This window comes from Melospiza georgiana, chromosome 3, assembly GCF_028018845.1.
Source record: "Melospiza georgiana isolate bMelGeo1 chromosome 3, bMelGeo1.pri, whole genome shotgun sequence".
In the NCBI taxonomy this organism is placed as follows: domain Eukaryota; kingdom Metazoa; phylum Chordata; class Aves; order Passeriformes; family Passerellidae; genus Melospiza; species Melospiza georgiana.
The window spans coordinates 17,515,933-17,532,022 of NC_080432.1; the positions used below are offsets into that span (position 1 = coordinate 17,515,933).

At 41.1% G+C, this 16,090-nt stretch overlaps 1 protein-coding gene across 8 annotated transcripts in view; it reads left to right on the top strand.

Annotated features, from left to right (window-relative positions):
* The first annotated feature begins 773 nt into the window (after positions 1-773).
* CDC42BPA (CDC42 binding protein kinase alpha) overlaps positions 774-16,090 on the top strand; it is a 181,891-nt gene continuing 166,574 nt past the window's right edge. For 6 of the 8 annotated variants that reach the window (XM_058020547.1, XM_058020548.1, XM_058020542.1 and 3 more), the window contains exon 1: positions 1,385-2,196. In XM_058020547.1, coding sequence (XP_057876530.1) covers positions 2,001-2,196 — 196 coding nt within the window. In that variant the 5' untranslated portion in view covers positions 1,385-2,000. Of the gene's footprint in view, positions 1,246-1,384; positions 2,197-16,090 lie in introns of those variants that run through there. The other 2 variants (XM_058020540.1, XM_058020541.1) reach the window with 2 other exon arrangements.

The following is a 16,090-nucleotide window of genomic DNA, read 5'->3' on the forward strand; positions in this document are numbered from 1 at the left end:
ATCAACAAGAATATCCTCCAGCTCTCTTAAGCGATATGGGCTTGAAATGCCCGCAAAAGGAGCTTGTTTGCCCGGCGTGTACTCTGGTGGCACGGCGGGCTGCTCGATGAGGGGAGGCCAGCGGGGACAGAACCGTCAAGAACCGACGCATTTTCTGTCACGTTTTAAAGGCCCCGAAGCGTGAGGGAGCCGGAGTCCCTGCTCGCACCTGGAGCTCGGCAGATCCCCTCGGAAGGGCAGGCAAGCGCTGCTCCCCTCACCCGCCCTCCATAACCAGGCCGGGATTTTTAATCAAAAGCCTCATTGCCGGGGAGGCGGCGAGCGGAACCGGGCCGGGCAACGGCGGCGACCGCTCCCCTCGGCTCGGGGCAAAGCCCGCAGGGATCCCCGGCCGGACGGGCGGGTCCGCCCGGGATAGCCCAGCCCGGGCGGCCGCAGGAGCTGCGCTGCGGCCTCCCCGCTCCCGCCCTCTCTCCCTCCCGTATCCCTGGGTCCGCCCGTATCCCTGCATTCCCTGCTGCAGCAACAGCAGCAGCATCCCCTCCTCCCCTCAATCCCATCAGTAGCGGCGGCCCCGGGCTCGGCTCCCCGCGCTGCGGCGGCGCTCGGCGGCGGCTCCCCCCCGCCGCGGCCGCCATGTTGGGCTGCAGCGCGTTCGGCGGCGGCGGTTGCCGCGTGTGACCGCGGGAGGGAAGGAGGGAGGGAAGGAAGGAAGGAGGGAGGGAAGGAAGGAGGGAGCGGCGGGGGAGAGGAGGGCGCGGAAGCGGAGGGAGAGGGAGGGAGCGAGCCGGGGAGGGAGGGCGCCGCCGCTACCCCTCCCCGCCGCCCCGCGCACGCACACACACACACCCCGCACACGCACCGCCCGAGGATGCCCTTTGCCCGGGGGGGCGAAGCCGGGACACCATCGAGCTGCCCGGAGTGAAGCCACCACCGCCGCCGCCGCCGTCGTCAGGGCCTCCCGGCCCGCAGCGTGCGGCCGGAGCGGAGACGCCGGCGCTTTTCCTCCGCCTCAGGACGCGCACCGGGTGGAGGAGGAGGAGGACGAGGGCGCCGTCTCCGCAGCAGCAGCAGCCGCCGCCGCCGCAGCAGCCATGGGAAGGATTTGACAGGGCTCAGAGCGCTTGTGCCGGTGTGTCGGGGCGCGCGTCCCGCCCGCCGCCCCTTGGCGCAGCGGAGGAGAAGGGGGCGACAATGAAGACTTTAGTTATTTTGAATCACTGAAAAGCCTTAAAAGGAGACTCGGTAAGGAGGAGGAGGAGGAAGGGAAAGGCTGCCCGGGGCAGGACGTGGCTGCGCCCTGAGGAGGGGGGGCTGCGCCCCACCCCGCGGTGGCCGCGGAGGCGCTGCCGGGGCCGGGGGAGGCGGCGGGGGGCGGCGGGGCTGCGCGGCCCCTCATCCCTCCGTGCCTGCCCGCCGGTGTGCGCCCTCGTTTCTGCTGCCTTTCGCTTATATAAATACGTAAATACATCTGTTCTTCCCTTCCCGTCCGTCCTGGGAAGCGGAACCGGAGAGGCTGTTAGCCCGTGGTGCTGCGGCGGGGCTCCTCGCAGGATCGCGCTGCATGATCTGCATTGGGAATGAAGGAGAAGACCTTCTTAAATATATAACTGCGTGTGCCTATGCACGCACGGTGAAATCGGTGTCAGGCAGTCTCGGTTGAATTTGAGTGCAATTATTATTGTTTAAGCATCAGGAATGCTGGTTTTGCCCCACTTCTTACTAAGCCTAATAATTTTTTTTTTAGGATAACTATTTTCTTCTCTTAAATGTCATGAATACACAGATATCCACACTCTGTGTGTGTGTCTGAAACTCCAAGGTGTTGGTTAGTTTCAGGCTGGGAACCCCGAGGTGGGCTGGCAATTAAGGACCGTCACAGTTTGACACTTGTTAAAAATACTGTTGACTTCTTTTTAAACAACAAAACCCTCAAAAGTTTTTTTTATTGTTGTTGTTTTTCTGACAAAGTAATAATAATCATTAAAAAAGAAACCCCAATGCAAACTGAAACAACCATGTCTGGAGAAGTGCGTTTGAAGCAGTTGGAGCAGTTTATTTTGGATGGGCCAACACAGACTAATGGGCAATGCTTCAGTGTGGAAACCTTGCTGGATATACTCATCTGCCTTTATGATGAATGTAATAACTCCCCTCTGAGAAGAGAGAAGAACATCCTTGAGTATCTGGAGTGGGGTAAGTTTCAATGTGTTTATTTTGTGTACATCCGTCCATGTTCCTGTCTGCTTTGTATAATGTCTCTGTTATTTATGTGTGAGAGGGGATTGTTTATAACTCAGTGTTTTACTGGGAAGTGTTGTCAGTTTCACTGTATTTAAATGTGGTGGTGGTGCTAAAAAGAAATCTGTACTGGTTTTTTGTCTTTGAGGTATGCATGTAAAACATGCTTCTTGTTTTTTATTTTTCTTTTTTGACATGGATCAGACTTTTGTGTTCCTAGCATATTTGCTTGCCTTCAGGCCCAGCTGTTGAGTTTTGTGTCCTGAAGTTGCTGGCAATAAGGAATGGTGAGGGATAAATTCTCTGATGCCTGCAAAAATATCAATGCACAATCCACTGATTTGCTTCTGCAGTTGAATCTATGCTGCATTAAAATAAAACATGTTGATCAACAAGAAAATCCTTCAGCTTTCTGAAATGATAAGGGTTTGAAACATCTGTGAAGATGGAGATGACATTCTCTTCTTTAATATAAAATTGTTGCTGACTTAAGTAGATTGGTTTTTTTCATCGGGAAAATCAAAGCTGAAAAGCAGAATGAAAATCTGTGTGTCCCTGGCAGGCTTTTCATTTTGTGGGAGATAGGGTATTAGCAGATTTTGAAGGAAAGCAGGTGAATGATATTGTGCCAGTTCTTCTTAAGTTGTCACAGAACTGGTTGACTCTATTTTTTCTTTTCTTTTTAATTCTCTTTCTTCCTCCTCCTAAACTTAGATGTAAACCAGAAGATGCAGTCTGACATAAGAGCCTTGATGAGAATGGTTACTGTATCTGACCTTCAAACTTCAAAGTCATGCTGCACTTCTGTATTTGCATACAGAACCATTTGCCACATTTGCTTTGTAATAAATACATCAGCAGACTTTCTTTATTTAAAAAAGCATATTTTTGAAAGATGTAACAGGCATTTGATTAATTAGGTGGTTGAGCTCTTCAAAATGAAGTTGCTGAGGAAAGACATTGTTTTGATAACTGATCTAACAACTTGAGGCTGATATGTGTGTGTTTTATTTTCCTGCTCCTCTCTGTAGTCATACTGACATCTAAAGGACATCTGACTCAGTAATTAAGTTTCTTGTAGTGTTCATATTGCACTGGTTTTTGTTTTCTTATTATCTGGAGGAACGGGCTATAATTAATGCATTCTAGCTAAGGAGGAAATAGTAATTAAAAGTACTTCTGAAGAATCTTCCCTCTAAAACTGTCACTGGCATACAGAAGCTGGGAAAGACTGGGAAAATATGATGGCTCCAAGGGTATTTTTTGTGCAGGAACTTAGTGCAGTCTGCAGTGGATCCAGCCAGCTGATACCCTGTAAATAATAACAATAACAACCAAGTTAACCATATCTAGATGATCAGAGCAACAGTGTGTTTAGGACCCATTGTGTTGGGTGCTGGTGCATTCAGTGGTGGTTGTTTAATGGGTAAATGCATCATTGCAAGGCTCTGACAGTACCCGAAGATTTCTGTAATAAGCTTTCCCATCTGCTGATGGAAATAATACACTGTTTTGGAAAGGCTGCGCTGGAATAAGGTTTCTTGCTGGCCTATTTTTCCTGCTATTTTTCCACTCTCATGCTCCAGCTGTGCCTTAGCAGGACTCTTAGGCTTCAGAGAAAACCAGTTGCTCCCATTTCCAGGGCTGAGTTGCTGTGGTTCTCTGTGTGCTCCCAGCTCTGCTGCCCAGCCCTGGGAGCTTTCCAGGAGGATTTGTGAGGTGACATGGAAGAGCCAGCTGTGGCTGGTACCTGCTGGTGGAAGTGTCTGTGTGAATGATGTCTTTATTCTGCAAACACCTCCAGGGGTGTCTCCTCTGAGGGCCAGCCCTCCTAGTGAAGCTGGCACTCTCTGGCATTCCTCTTGGGATCAGGGAGTTGGCAAAGTCAAGCTCTTAGAGAGGTCAGGTACCCTCCTTTGGTGCAGTGGAGTTACTGAGGGTACCTGTGCTTTGATATAGCCCTGACCTCTCCTATCTCTCTCCCCAGAAGGAGGAACAAGGCAAGTGGTTGATTAGAGAGAGGTTGTATGTGGTTTTAGAGTCAGAGATGTGCTGAGTAGTGGCAGAAGTGGAAGGCTGGCAGCCAGAAATCGTGGACTCTGCCCGCACCTCTCTGAAGGACTCAGTGTTGAAGTCCTTTCAGCTCAGTTTTTTTTAGCTTCTCTATTTGAACAGCAGGAAAAGTAGCTCAGGTTTTACACCGGGGAGTTCAGAAAGTTGCTGTGTGTGAAGTGCTCTTGGATTTGAATGTACCATATAAAATAGTGTGTATTAATTTATTTTTCCCATTAGTGAAATAAAACTTGGGGCCTGGTGTATCTATTGGTGGATGTTGTCATTTTGTGGGTTTCTGCCAAATATCCACAGATTGGCTTGGTTATAATGGAGAGTGCAATGGGAATGTATTGGAACTGGTATGAACTGGGAGCTGTGTGTATGTGTACAAAGTGCAGAGTACAAATTTACTCCTGAGAACTGATTGTCATCTTAACTGCCTTTTTTTTAAAAATAAATTATTCTTTCTAGAAGTAAATGAGGTTTATTTATAGTCTGGTAATTTTAAGAAAAGGCTAATAAACAGCTGTTCAGTGATCACAGACTCCTGTTGAGCAGTAAATAATTTTTTCTTGCTTTTCAGCAATGTAGTTTTGAGGTGTTAGTCTTTGGTTTTGTGGAGGGTTTGAGTTGAGGTTGCATTTGTGGATATGTGTTTTTATACAGACTGTTATGGGTCTGAGATGTTATCTGCTGTGTTTCATGTAAAACTGAACCACAATCTGACTTTTTTGGGGGAAAGGTTTAGGAGGTATTCTACCACGGAAAAGCTAATGTCTTAATGACAGCCATGTGACTGCTGCTATATTTAGGGGAACTAAGAAGCTTCATGTTCTAGTACTTAGATCTTTTAGGGCTACTTTATGAACTTGTTTAAAAAATGAATAACTTATTTAAAAAATGAATCCAGGTAAAAGAATTGAGATCTGAACTAATTGTTCATATTTTGGTTTGATACTGCAGGTTTAACACAGTAAGTGGAGAAAGTAAGGTCTCTACAGTGTGAAGTTGAGTTTTAAATTTTTGTAGAATTTCAACCTTTTTTGTTGCTTGAAATTACATCAGACTGGTTAGAAGTGTCAGGTTAATTATTTTGTGATTCAGAAGCTGCTTTACTTTTAAAACCCCATCTTTGGCTTTAAGTGAAAACATAATTGTATTCCCTGTTCTTATACAGTGTTAATTTTGTGACTTGTGAGATGATTTGATTTTGTTGTTTATATGACATAGGTATCCTTTATGCTAACAGAGCCATGGAAAAAGCCAATATATTTGAGTTCTGAGGGTTAAATCAGGGCACATTTTGAGATAACAGGAAGAAACTGGAACATTTAGATTTGGCTTATTCTATGTATTTGATGCTAGTTTTCATTTTTATCTCTATTGATAGTTGTATTTGTGATTTAGAAAAGGGCTTGTCTAATTATAGCAACTGGAGCTTACCAGAAAAAGCTGTTGAGAATTCCAAGCACTTTGCTTTTTCTTTTCTACTTGTGTGTGAGTTGCCACGCTGACGCAAGAGTGTGAGGGAGGTAACGAAGGCTGATAAGGTGAACTTGAAAGAGAACTGTAGTGATAAAAAGAACCTTTTGGAGATGTTTTGGTTCTGGGAAAACTTTCTTTCCTTCCAATGGCTCCAGTCTGAATTGCTTTTAAAAAGAAACTAGAACAATGTTCTTTAGGATGCATTGAAAGAATAATAGAATAAACCTCAAAATGTGTGGTGATGAAAGTGAGGGAAGATGGAGGGCACCACCAATACCATGGTGAGGTCAGTGGCTTGATTAAATCTGTGCTCTTGCTGGAAAAATGTAAACTGTCCTCTAGTAAAATTTTTGTTTGATTGGTTTTGTTCACTTTGTTCTTGTTCTGTTTGGTTTTTTGTTTTTTTCCCACCAAAGAAAGCTTTGGAAGATGGATTAAATTGTTCTCATTTCATCTCTAGTAGAACTGAAATGCATGGTGTTTATGCAGTGCTGATATGGTCATACACTAGGCTGTCATCATTGGTCTCATACTTGTGTTACTCAGTTGTGCAGCATCTGTTCTGGATATTGGAAATGGTTTTATCACCATACAACCAGTTTTTCAAGACAGAGTTGTGGAGAGGCTGTGTTATCCTTCTGATGATCTCTCATGGTTTTTCTTTAAAAAAAATGGTAATCCCCTTTTTGAGCTAGGTTTGTTTTTACATATTAGTTACAAAAGAAAATAAAATTTTGTCTCTAGGCTTCTGCACCTTTTCTTTGCTACTTATCTCTATATAGGTCCTGAACAAAATCACAGCCATTTTCAGCTATGAGTTGCTTATGTTTTGTTTTTAAAACAGCTGTTAAAAAACAATCATTCATTTAGGTCCTATTCTTAGCAGACAGTAAAGGACTTAACAATCAATTTTTTCAAGTTTTGTTGTTTTGGTTTTTTTTAAAGTAGACTTTGGTGCTCAGTACTTTCCAACCTTAGTACTAACACATTAGAAATACTTTTTTCCCCCTAATTACATTCTAAAAGTTATCAACTTCTTTTTAGTCTAGTCATAAAAATGGGAATACCTCCTGGTCTGACATAAGCAAAACCAGTTATTCAGTTCTTTCTGGGAAAGGAGGAGCTTGTCAAGGCCACTTAATGTGCTTAGGCATATTCCTGATTTTAGATGTGAGTTGTTTCATTGCTTGCAGCTGAGCCATATGAACTGATGGGGCTCCATCAGTGCAGGAGACATTGTGGCATTCTTGACATGTAAATTTCTGACATTGTTTTCAATAACACTTCACTGCTTATTTGATGTAATCTGTTGTTTCTGTTACACAGCTGCAGCCAACATTAAATGCTTTTTATTGATTAGGGTGAAAGAAGTTGTTTCTTCAGTGCTCTCAAACAGAAAACAATCTTCAAATCTCTATGTTTCAGAATATTGTGTAAACATCTTTTATACAGATGCAGTTCTACACCAAATTACTTGAAAAAGAAGGAAACCATTTTTGTAGGAAAATATGTAGAAGAATGGTTGCCCATGCAGGCTTTAGTGTGAGATAGCTCTGTGTTTAAGGTCTAAACCTTTTCAATTGTGGGGTTTTTTTCTCACATTTATTTCAGTTTTGATTCTTTCCTTGAACACAGTAAACTAATTACTGGAAGTTTATCAACAGTTGGGATGTGATCAAATGAGCTGTGAGACCATCCAGTTAATTCTACTTGATTTTTATTAGTTTCCAGTAGAGTGAGGCATTAATCCGTTGTAACATGTTTGTTTCTTTGCACATTTCCATTACACAAAGTGTTTTTTAATCAAAACCCTTAATTTTAAGTAGAAATAAGTTTAAAGGGTGTTCTTTTTTTGCTCTTTTTATTCTGCTGGGCAGGGGAAGCTTGGAAGTACTCCAGGGCTGCTATTTTGGGGCATATTTGTCTTCAGGTTGACTGACTTCTGTCAGTAATGTCCTGTTTGTTGCAAAGGAGCATGGCTTGCTTAGATAGAAAGCTAACTAATACTTTAGTTTCCAGGAATTTTAGAAATGCCTTTATTCTGTACAGAAATTCCTGGCATGCTTTGGTCTAATGGGGACAAATGGAGAAATACAATTATATGAGTTAGTCTGCTCAGTGGGCATTATAAACCTCATGACAACACAATAAATTCCCTGTTACTAGGACATCTCATGTTTAAGGGTTAATCCAGTAGGGTTTTTTTTATGGTATGATCATAACTGTAAAATGTACTGCTGAAGGTGTGTTTGAATTTTTAACCTCTGTGCAGGATTTGAGGCTGTGCATGTACCTGATTAAACTCCTTCCTTGTCTTTTGGCCCTTCTCTCCTGGATTTACTGATCTATTTTTTTTATAACCTGCACTGTATTATTATATCACAGTTGACTCAAGTGTGGATATTGTGCTCCAAAAGCAATGAGCTTAATTGGTCCAATATGGTTCAATTCTTAGAATTCTCAGAATATATATTCTTTTTTTTTTTTTTTTTTACAAAGATGGGTGGAAGCTGCCTTTCTTTTTGAAGCTCTACCTTACACCCATAGATCAGTGATTGAATCCTGAATAGCAGCAGCAAATAACAGTAATTTCACTATGAGTCATACCTGTGGCTGGAGAGACCAGTGGTGTTTTGAAATTTTCTTATGAATAAATTGCAAATACAGGGTTTTGAGATAGAAAGTGGGTGTAGGCTGCTATCCTGGAAATTGTTCTCACCATATTATTTTCTGAAAGTGAACTGTAATGAATTATCCTGGATGTGTCTTTGAAAAATATTAACCTATTCTTAGCATCTCTAATTGCTTTTATCCTGTGAAAATTTACAATCTCCATTTCTGCAGAAAACTTCCAGAAGCAATTAGATCCTGCTGCCAAGCTCTAAAGCCTGAATAAAAAAACCTACAGTGGATAGCTGAGGCAGGATTGAAAGACAAGGCCAGTTTCTTGACTCTTTAAGTTTTATCTTTTGGCAAAGCAGGCATTCCTTCCATAAGCATTTGTACTTGTTAAATTTGATTTTCTTTTTCTGGCTGAACAACTGGAATATTTTGTTCTACTCTGGTCTAACTTACCTCAACACATTATTTTTCTAAATTCCTCATTAAGCTTGGGAATGCCCCTAATGTGGACCAAAATCTTCAAAAAAATGCAAGTGATTTAGGTCAGTCATGTGCAATCTTTTGTTAACAACAAGATTTTTATTTCAAATAGTTTAAACATGACATTAGGCTTAAGAAGAACTGCAAAAATCTTCTATTCAGACAGGTCAGTTTGCTTTATTTCTAGTAATACAGCCTAATTAGGTTTACTAGTGGTCACCATGGATAAAATCCACATGAGGTATATCCAGACTCCTATGACTTTGTGTTTCATAATTCTTCCTTATCCATATCCAGACTTCCAGTTTGATTTAAATTAGTTTTGTTACACAATATTGCAGATTTCTTTTATTCTTAGGGATCAGCTTCTTAGTGCACCTTCTCTTGGCAACTTTTTGAAAAGCTTGTCATAGGGGCCTTGTAGATGTTATGAACTGTGGTATTTTTCTGTGCCATTTTGAGGGGAAAAGATATATTTTGTTCAGCAATTTAGTGGAAATGTACAGTAATTTTTTGTAGAAGTAAAAAGTGGGTTTAGTGTGCCATTCTAAGTGGGAGAGGAAAAAGCATTTGTAGATGTTAATAAAAATTATTACATTTCCTTGAAATGTTGTGGGATTAGAACAGCAATGCTTTGTTGGTCTTTTGTTTCATTTCCTTTCAGTCTCAGAGTTTGAGGGCTCACAGGTCCCCATTTCTGAGTCCTTCCTCCTTTCCTTTCTCTGAGATTTCCATGGGCAGTGTTATCCCAAAGCAACTTACCTTCCCAACTGAGGCCTCGTGCATTTCCTCCTTGTTTCCACTCTGTTGCTTTTCATCCCTTCTGAATCTGAGTTTTTGTTTCTAGTATGGTGTGGATATCTGTGTGTCAGTCTGATCTTCCCATGGCCAGAATCTTGGTTTCTGGATTTGGATTGGTATTTTTTTCTTTGTTTTTTTCCCTAATCATTCCCAAGACTTCATGATTTTCTTGGGCAAATCCATAATATAGAGATTGTGTGTGGAGAATGGTAGCAAAAAGTGAACAAATACACACAGGCCTTACCCACAGGTGCATCTATACAGTGTTTTCCCATAAACACCCTGTACATTTCTTACTAGATCAATTGATTTACTATCATTAATCACTTTGCCTTGTTAGCTTTTGTAGAACTGGAGCCTTGGGCTGTTTGTTCTGGCTGTGAGTAAGAACTTGGGATCTGTTTTAATCCTGTAGTCTAAAAAGGATGAAACTTTAGTGGGAGTATGGCTTTATCATTTTAATACCTGAAACTAAAATAAAGAAGTGATAGGAAGGGTTGCAATTACTTTTGTCTGCCCTGTGGTTTAAGAAAATGTCACTTGTGCTGTGGGGACACCACAGTCCCACGGTATTTCCTGTTGGTGCTCATTAAAGTTCTTTCACCTTTACCACGCTGCCTTTTGTCAATAAAGCCCTGTGTTGTCTGACTGTTTTGCAGGACACATAGTAACAAGAGGAGGAGGAGGAAATAGAAGTCACATTTTGATTGCAACTCACTGGTTTTATCTTGGGTGGGGGCTGACTCGAAGGTGTCCTAAGGCTGGCTAAATCCACTGCACTTTGTTTTGCTGAGGCTTGTGTGGGTTGAGGGGTACAATCCAGTTAACAAGCAGCTGCAAGAGCACGTTGAAATCTGTCAGTGTGGTTCTGTGAATTTCTGGAAGTGTTTTTATAAAAGAAAGAGGCTAGGATTGGGACAGCCCAGACTTTTGTGGCTCCACCTACCTCAACTCCTGGTTGCCTCTCAGATTCCCTCTTGCATACAAGGGAGCTACAGTTTTGAAACAAATTTTGAGGCTACCAGCTTCTTCTGGTAGCTATTTGGTGTAGAAATTCAGTGAGCCTCATTTTTTTCCATAACAGTTTCCAAAACTTTTCTTCTTGCAATGAGAAGGTCTTTAACCATTATAGTAGGAGTCCTAGTAAAATCTATGTATTGTACAAGTGGCCTTGCCCCAATCCTAGTTGTTCTAAATGGGCTGCAGCTGTGCTGTCCTTAATTGGGTGGCAGCTGTGGCTAGTGAAGATAACTGGGATAAAAGGGGGTGGCTTGGCCAGTCAGGGAGAGTCTTGGAGGAGCCCTGATGAAGAAGCAGGAACAACACTGCTGTGAAGAGCTGCTTGTGAGAAAACCACCTTCTGGGACTCTAGAAATAGGGTAACAGCAATATGATAACAACAAACCATGAAGAGGGATCTTCAGAATAACTGTCTGATTTTGGTGGTGGTAATTCCTTGAAAAAAGCAAGTGTTGGTCTTGTGTGTTCTGTGGTATTTGGCATGGTATCACTCAGTGTCTTGACACTGTTTTCGTTGTATACTTTGTAGCTGAAAGACAAGGATTCTTATGTTAACACACTTGGAAGAGTTTCCTTCTATTTCCCCCAACTTCTAGAAAACACATGATGTACTATTTTGTGATTATTTAAAAAAGATCCTTTTTATAATTTTGATAGGGACTGACACAAAAGAGACTTGTTTTCTCACTGAACTGGTATGTTAGAGGAAATTATAGAAGCTGCTTCCTATGCAAACAGAAATTTGCGGAGAAGACCATTATCATTTTGCTGTAGTGTCACTCCACCTCCAGTATTGACTATTTTCACCTTCACTGCTAGCAGCCACTTCTGGGTAACAAAATATGTACTTCTAAATTTCTGTGTCTTTATAAAAGTCATAATTTAATTTTTGAAATTACATTATTCAAGTGGGTTTTTCTGGGTATAAGCAGGCTGGCTAAGAATATGTACTGTCTATGCCCTTATATGTTACTGGTTTTTCTGAAAATAAGGGTTGACTTAATATCTCCATTGCTGATAACCCACAAACTGAAAATGCAAACATTATTTAGAGATAAAATTACCAAGAGAAAATGGTATACAGTGTGTATTACCTCAGCTAGTGTGAATTATTTCATTAACTTGTTATTTTTTGGTTAATTTTATCCTTGAGTAACAGTGACTTCAGAGAAGGTCATCTGGTAACCAGTTGCTTTTGGTGGTGCAGCTTCCTAGGTACTTCAGTGAGTATTTGTGCAGTTACCCTGCTGAATATAAGCTGCAGGAGCTCATCGTGATGCCTGAAAAGTCTCTTCCTGGCTGATTTAGCAGAGATGTCATCTGATCTTATCAGCAGTAGCCTACTGCTTAAACTTTCTGCGGGAGGGAAAAGTGTGCAGCCAGAGCAAGGAGCTGATGATTTGTTGTCTTGCTCTTCTAGTCTTGAATATTTTACATTCTTGTTCTCCAAAGCTAAGATCATTTAATGGAAATTCTGTTACTTACTGACAATATTACATTCACTTTGTGGTCCTTGGGCACTACCAATAGGAGGGACTCTCATCCAGTAAAATCTTGATATTAATACTTAAAGATTTGCTCTAATTTCAATATTAAGTTTCCTTGATAAGGAAACAAACCTCTCTAAAGAGTTTTTGCTTTGTCTTGGTCATGTAGTTCATGTTGTCAGTAAATGTATTTAACCATGTGTATGATCATAGTTATAATTACAAAAGTTTCCACCTCATATGCTGCTGGCCATTGATTTGTTCTAAGGCCTCAATGCATTCAGCTCTTAACCAGGCTGAATTTATGACACTAAAATCTTTTGTTGACATCAAAGTGTCTTATGATTATTCACAACTTGAACAATTTTATTCCATGTGACCTTGTGACTTTTTTTTTTCCTCCATCTACCTTAATTAGGAAATAGAATGTTTATTGATAATTCTTACTGATGGCAGGTCATGATCAGCAAAATGAAATTTTACACTTTAAAACCTAGGTATTAAGAATATATAATTCTGCCACTAAAAGGAAGTTTCTTGTCTTGTTTCTTTCACTTCAGAGAGAATTTCTATCTTTTAGGGATTTCCTTTTTTTTTTCCCCTTTCCAGTTTAAGGAAACAATTTTCTCTAACACATCAGAGTCAGATGAGGTTGGATCAAATTAGTTCACGTGTTTGGGGGAAGTATTTTCTTGAGTAGTTGTTATCCCACTGATTGTTATAGCAGTAAAGAAAACTTTGACTGCTAGATTTGCATGGCACTTCTGCCAACATTAGGCTATCATTGTTCCTGCTCTTAGTTTAGATTTTCAGTTTCTTTCAGACATACCTTCTCCAGCTCTCTCTGTGTTCCCTGTCCCTACCATGTGGAGTCTTACAGTGACAGGGTGCAAAGGTCTTTCCTAGCATGGTTCCAGCATCAGGGGTACAAATCCATTTCCAATGGGAAGCGTCAGAGGAAATTTACAGGAGATGGAAGATGGTAAATTAAGTAATTTTGGCAAAGCTACAAGGATTTCTTCTTGGTATGCTGATAATTGTTTTTAATAACACAACCCTGCACCACCCACACCCTTCTAAAAGATTGTGGCAGAATTTTCATTACCTTCAAGAGAAGCAGGGTCAAACTGCACATTTGAAATAAGCATTATAACTTAGCACAGGGGCTTGGGGTCTTGTTGTGTGTTTGTAATACACAGTGCAGAAAAGCTGCACTGCTACTTCTGATGTCCCCTCTCAGAGTATTCCCATCAGACAGGAATATTTGAAGTGTATAAATGTGCTGCTTGGTGACATTTTCAGACTCACAATTTAAGCATAAGCCTTGACAAATAAGCCCAGAATCTCTTCTCTCTCTTTGCCTTAATGTCTGTCTCATACCATATTTTTCTGTGCCAGGCCCTTAAAAGACCTAGAGGTGCTATTGTCCCTGCTACTTTTTTTCTTTTTGAGAGAAAAGCAGCCTCTCCACTGAAAGGCCATTTCCCAGGTGATGTGTCAAGATCTGAGAAAGTTGAGACATCTGAATGTTGGAATGTGGTGAATGGATTCATCACATGGGAGGCATTGACTTTAATAGCTGTGAGCCAAAATTGTCATGTCTGTCTGATAGGAAGAAAAAGGCATTTCTAAGCCTAATTCTGCTCTCAGTTAATGGAGATAAGCATGATGTTAATTCACAGATGCCCTCATGATACTAAAGCAGTTCATATTTGCTGCTGAGCTTCTAAAGAAAGCCAAACTATTTGAGGCCATTAACTGGTTAAATAGATGTCAAGAGAGAACATTTTCATTATTTTGCTTCACTTTTTTATAGTATAGTTTTAAAATGTGTGTATATTTCCTGGTTGTGAGGCTTGTAAATATACTTTTTTTCCTTTCAGTTACTTTCCTGGTGAGAAAATAATTTACAGTAATATTGGGTACTTGCATAAATTGCCTTGAAAACCTGTATGAGAAGAGTATGTGGTCATTAGCATATGAAATATCTCTGCAAAGAAATGGAGGCACAGCTGTGATTTGTGAAGGCGATTTAAAAATTCAGTGGAAAAGCAGTTTCTAGGATCCAGGTTTATGTTTGTGTTCCTTCCAATTTAATTTGTTTTTCTTCAAAGTTTTCTGAAATGTTTGTTGTGGAAATTCCTGAAGGTGTGGGTGGCTTGTAACTTCTGTGTGTTTAAGGGCTTTATTTATTTGCTTAAACTTCCAGCACACTGTTTGGGTACCCTTTCTAATCTTATTTCTGTGATCTTGCTGCTGTGATGTCCTCTTTCCTCCCTCTCCTGTGCCTTCAGCATTGTGCAGCTTGAAGCAGCAGCAATTGTGTTATTTCTCAGAAGGGAAGTGCTCTTTACTGCAGTGGTCAGGTGGATGCTTGCCAGAATTGTGTTTTGAGCAGCTGTTTATGTGTGTTGAACTTGGACCTCCATAAAAATTAATCTTCTTGTAACTCATATGGTAGTTTGTTTGTACCTCACCTTTTCAAAATCTTTCCTGCAGATGATGATATGCATGTGATATGCTCATGGTAGGTGTGCCACTGGCATTTCAGAGCAGTTTTCCTGGAGCGTCTTACTGCCTTACAGAAATTGAAATGCATACGTTTAAATCTTGTCTCATATTTCCTATTTATGACACAGGTTTGCAGTGTCTCCTGCTGTGTGTTAGAGTTTACCTTGAGTGCACTTTGAGGAATACTGATGGTTGTGGTGTTGGAGCAAGTGACTGTCAGGCTGCAAAATTCACATCATTGATGCACTGGAAACTTAACCCATAAAACTTTGTATGCTTTCAGGAAGTCAAATATTATGTCAATAGAGATAACCAGAAACTCTTTGATTATTATCTCCAACTAATGCTGGGAATTACCTCCTGGAAAGCTGTATCTGCATAGGTATTGCTCAGAAAAGTTCTAATTGAAGGTTGTGGGAAGTTCTCTTAAAACCTTGCACTTAATCATCAATTAAGGTGACAAATACAGTATAGGTGGGCAGTTTCATAATACTGTCACTTCTGTGGATCAGGAAATTCCCTCTTTCTACCCCTCCTTTTTTTCTGCCTGGTGCTTCTGAGTATCTGCTTCCTGCCTGTTTCCAGTGGCACTCTGAACTGCCCTGTCAGGAACTGATTTCAAAGCAAGTGTGCTAAGTAAAAGTCACCTTTCCATCAAGGATGGATACTCTGCATTTTTCAGTAACTTTGTTTTAGTGTTTACAGCTTAAGAACTTCTGAGCACATTCTGTAGGGTGCCCAGAGGTTGGTTAGTAGTCAGTCTGTTTTTACAGCAACTTAGTCATGACATACCAGAGGAATGTGGAATTTTTCTTTTTTCTATAGTACTGCAAAATAAAAATTCAGGAACTATTCATGAGCTATTGCTTTGCAGATAGCAACTATTACCGAGGCACAGTGTAATTTATAGTACCTAATGCTTTGCATCAGAAGTTACTTATGGGGCAGTTTGTTTAATAAGGATATTTCTGAGTGATTTTGCTGCCTCATTATAATTTGCATTTACTTTGTGTTTCATTTGAGCAGAAACATTCTGTACAAATTGCTATAATCTGTCTTTTTGCTCTGCCAGGTTCAGATGGCAAAAGTTCTTGAGGTGTCCCAAGGTAGCTATTTATGATATACCAGGAATAGTGGAATTGGAGTTGGCATTGAGTCTGTCAGAGTTCTTCAGAGAAAGTATGGCAGGGGTTGGAGTTTGCCTTCCATGGCCTTCTGCCACAGCCAGCTCTTGTGCATACTTTTGGATGAGGGGAAGGAGTAACTGTTTCTCTGCCCTGCTGTTGCACGTTTTAATATTCCTGAAATGACAGTGGTTTAGGGTTCTTATTCTTGATATGGCACAGCAGGACTTTAGAAACCTGCCTGGTTTCTTTAACAGGTGTGGA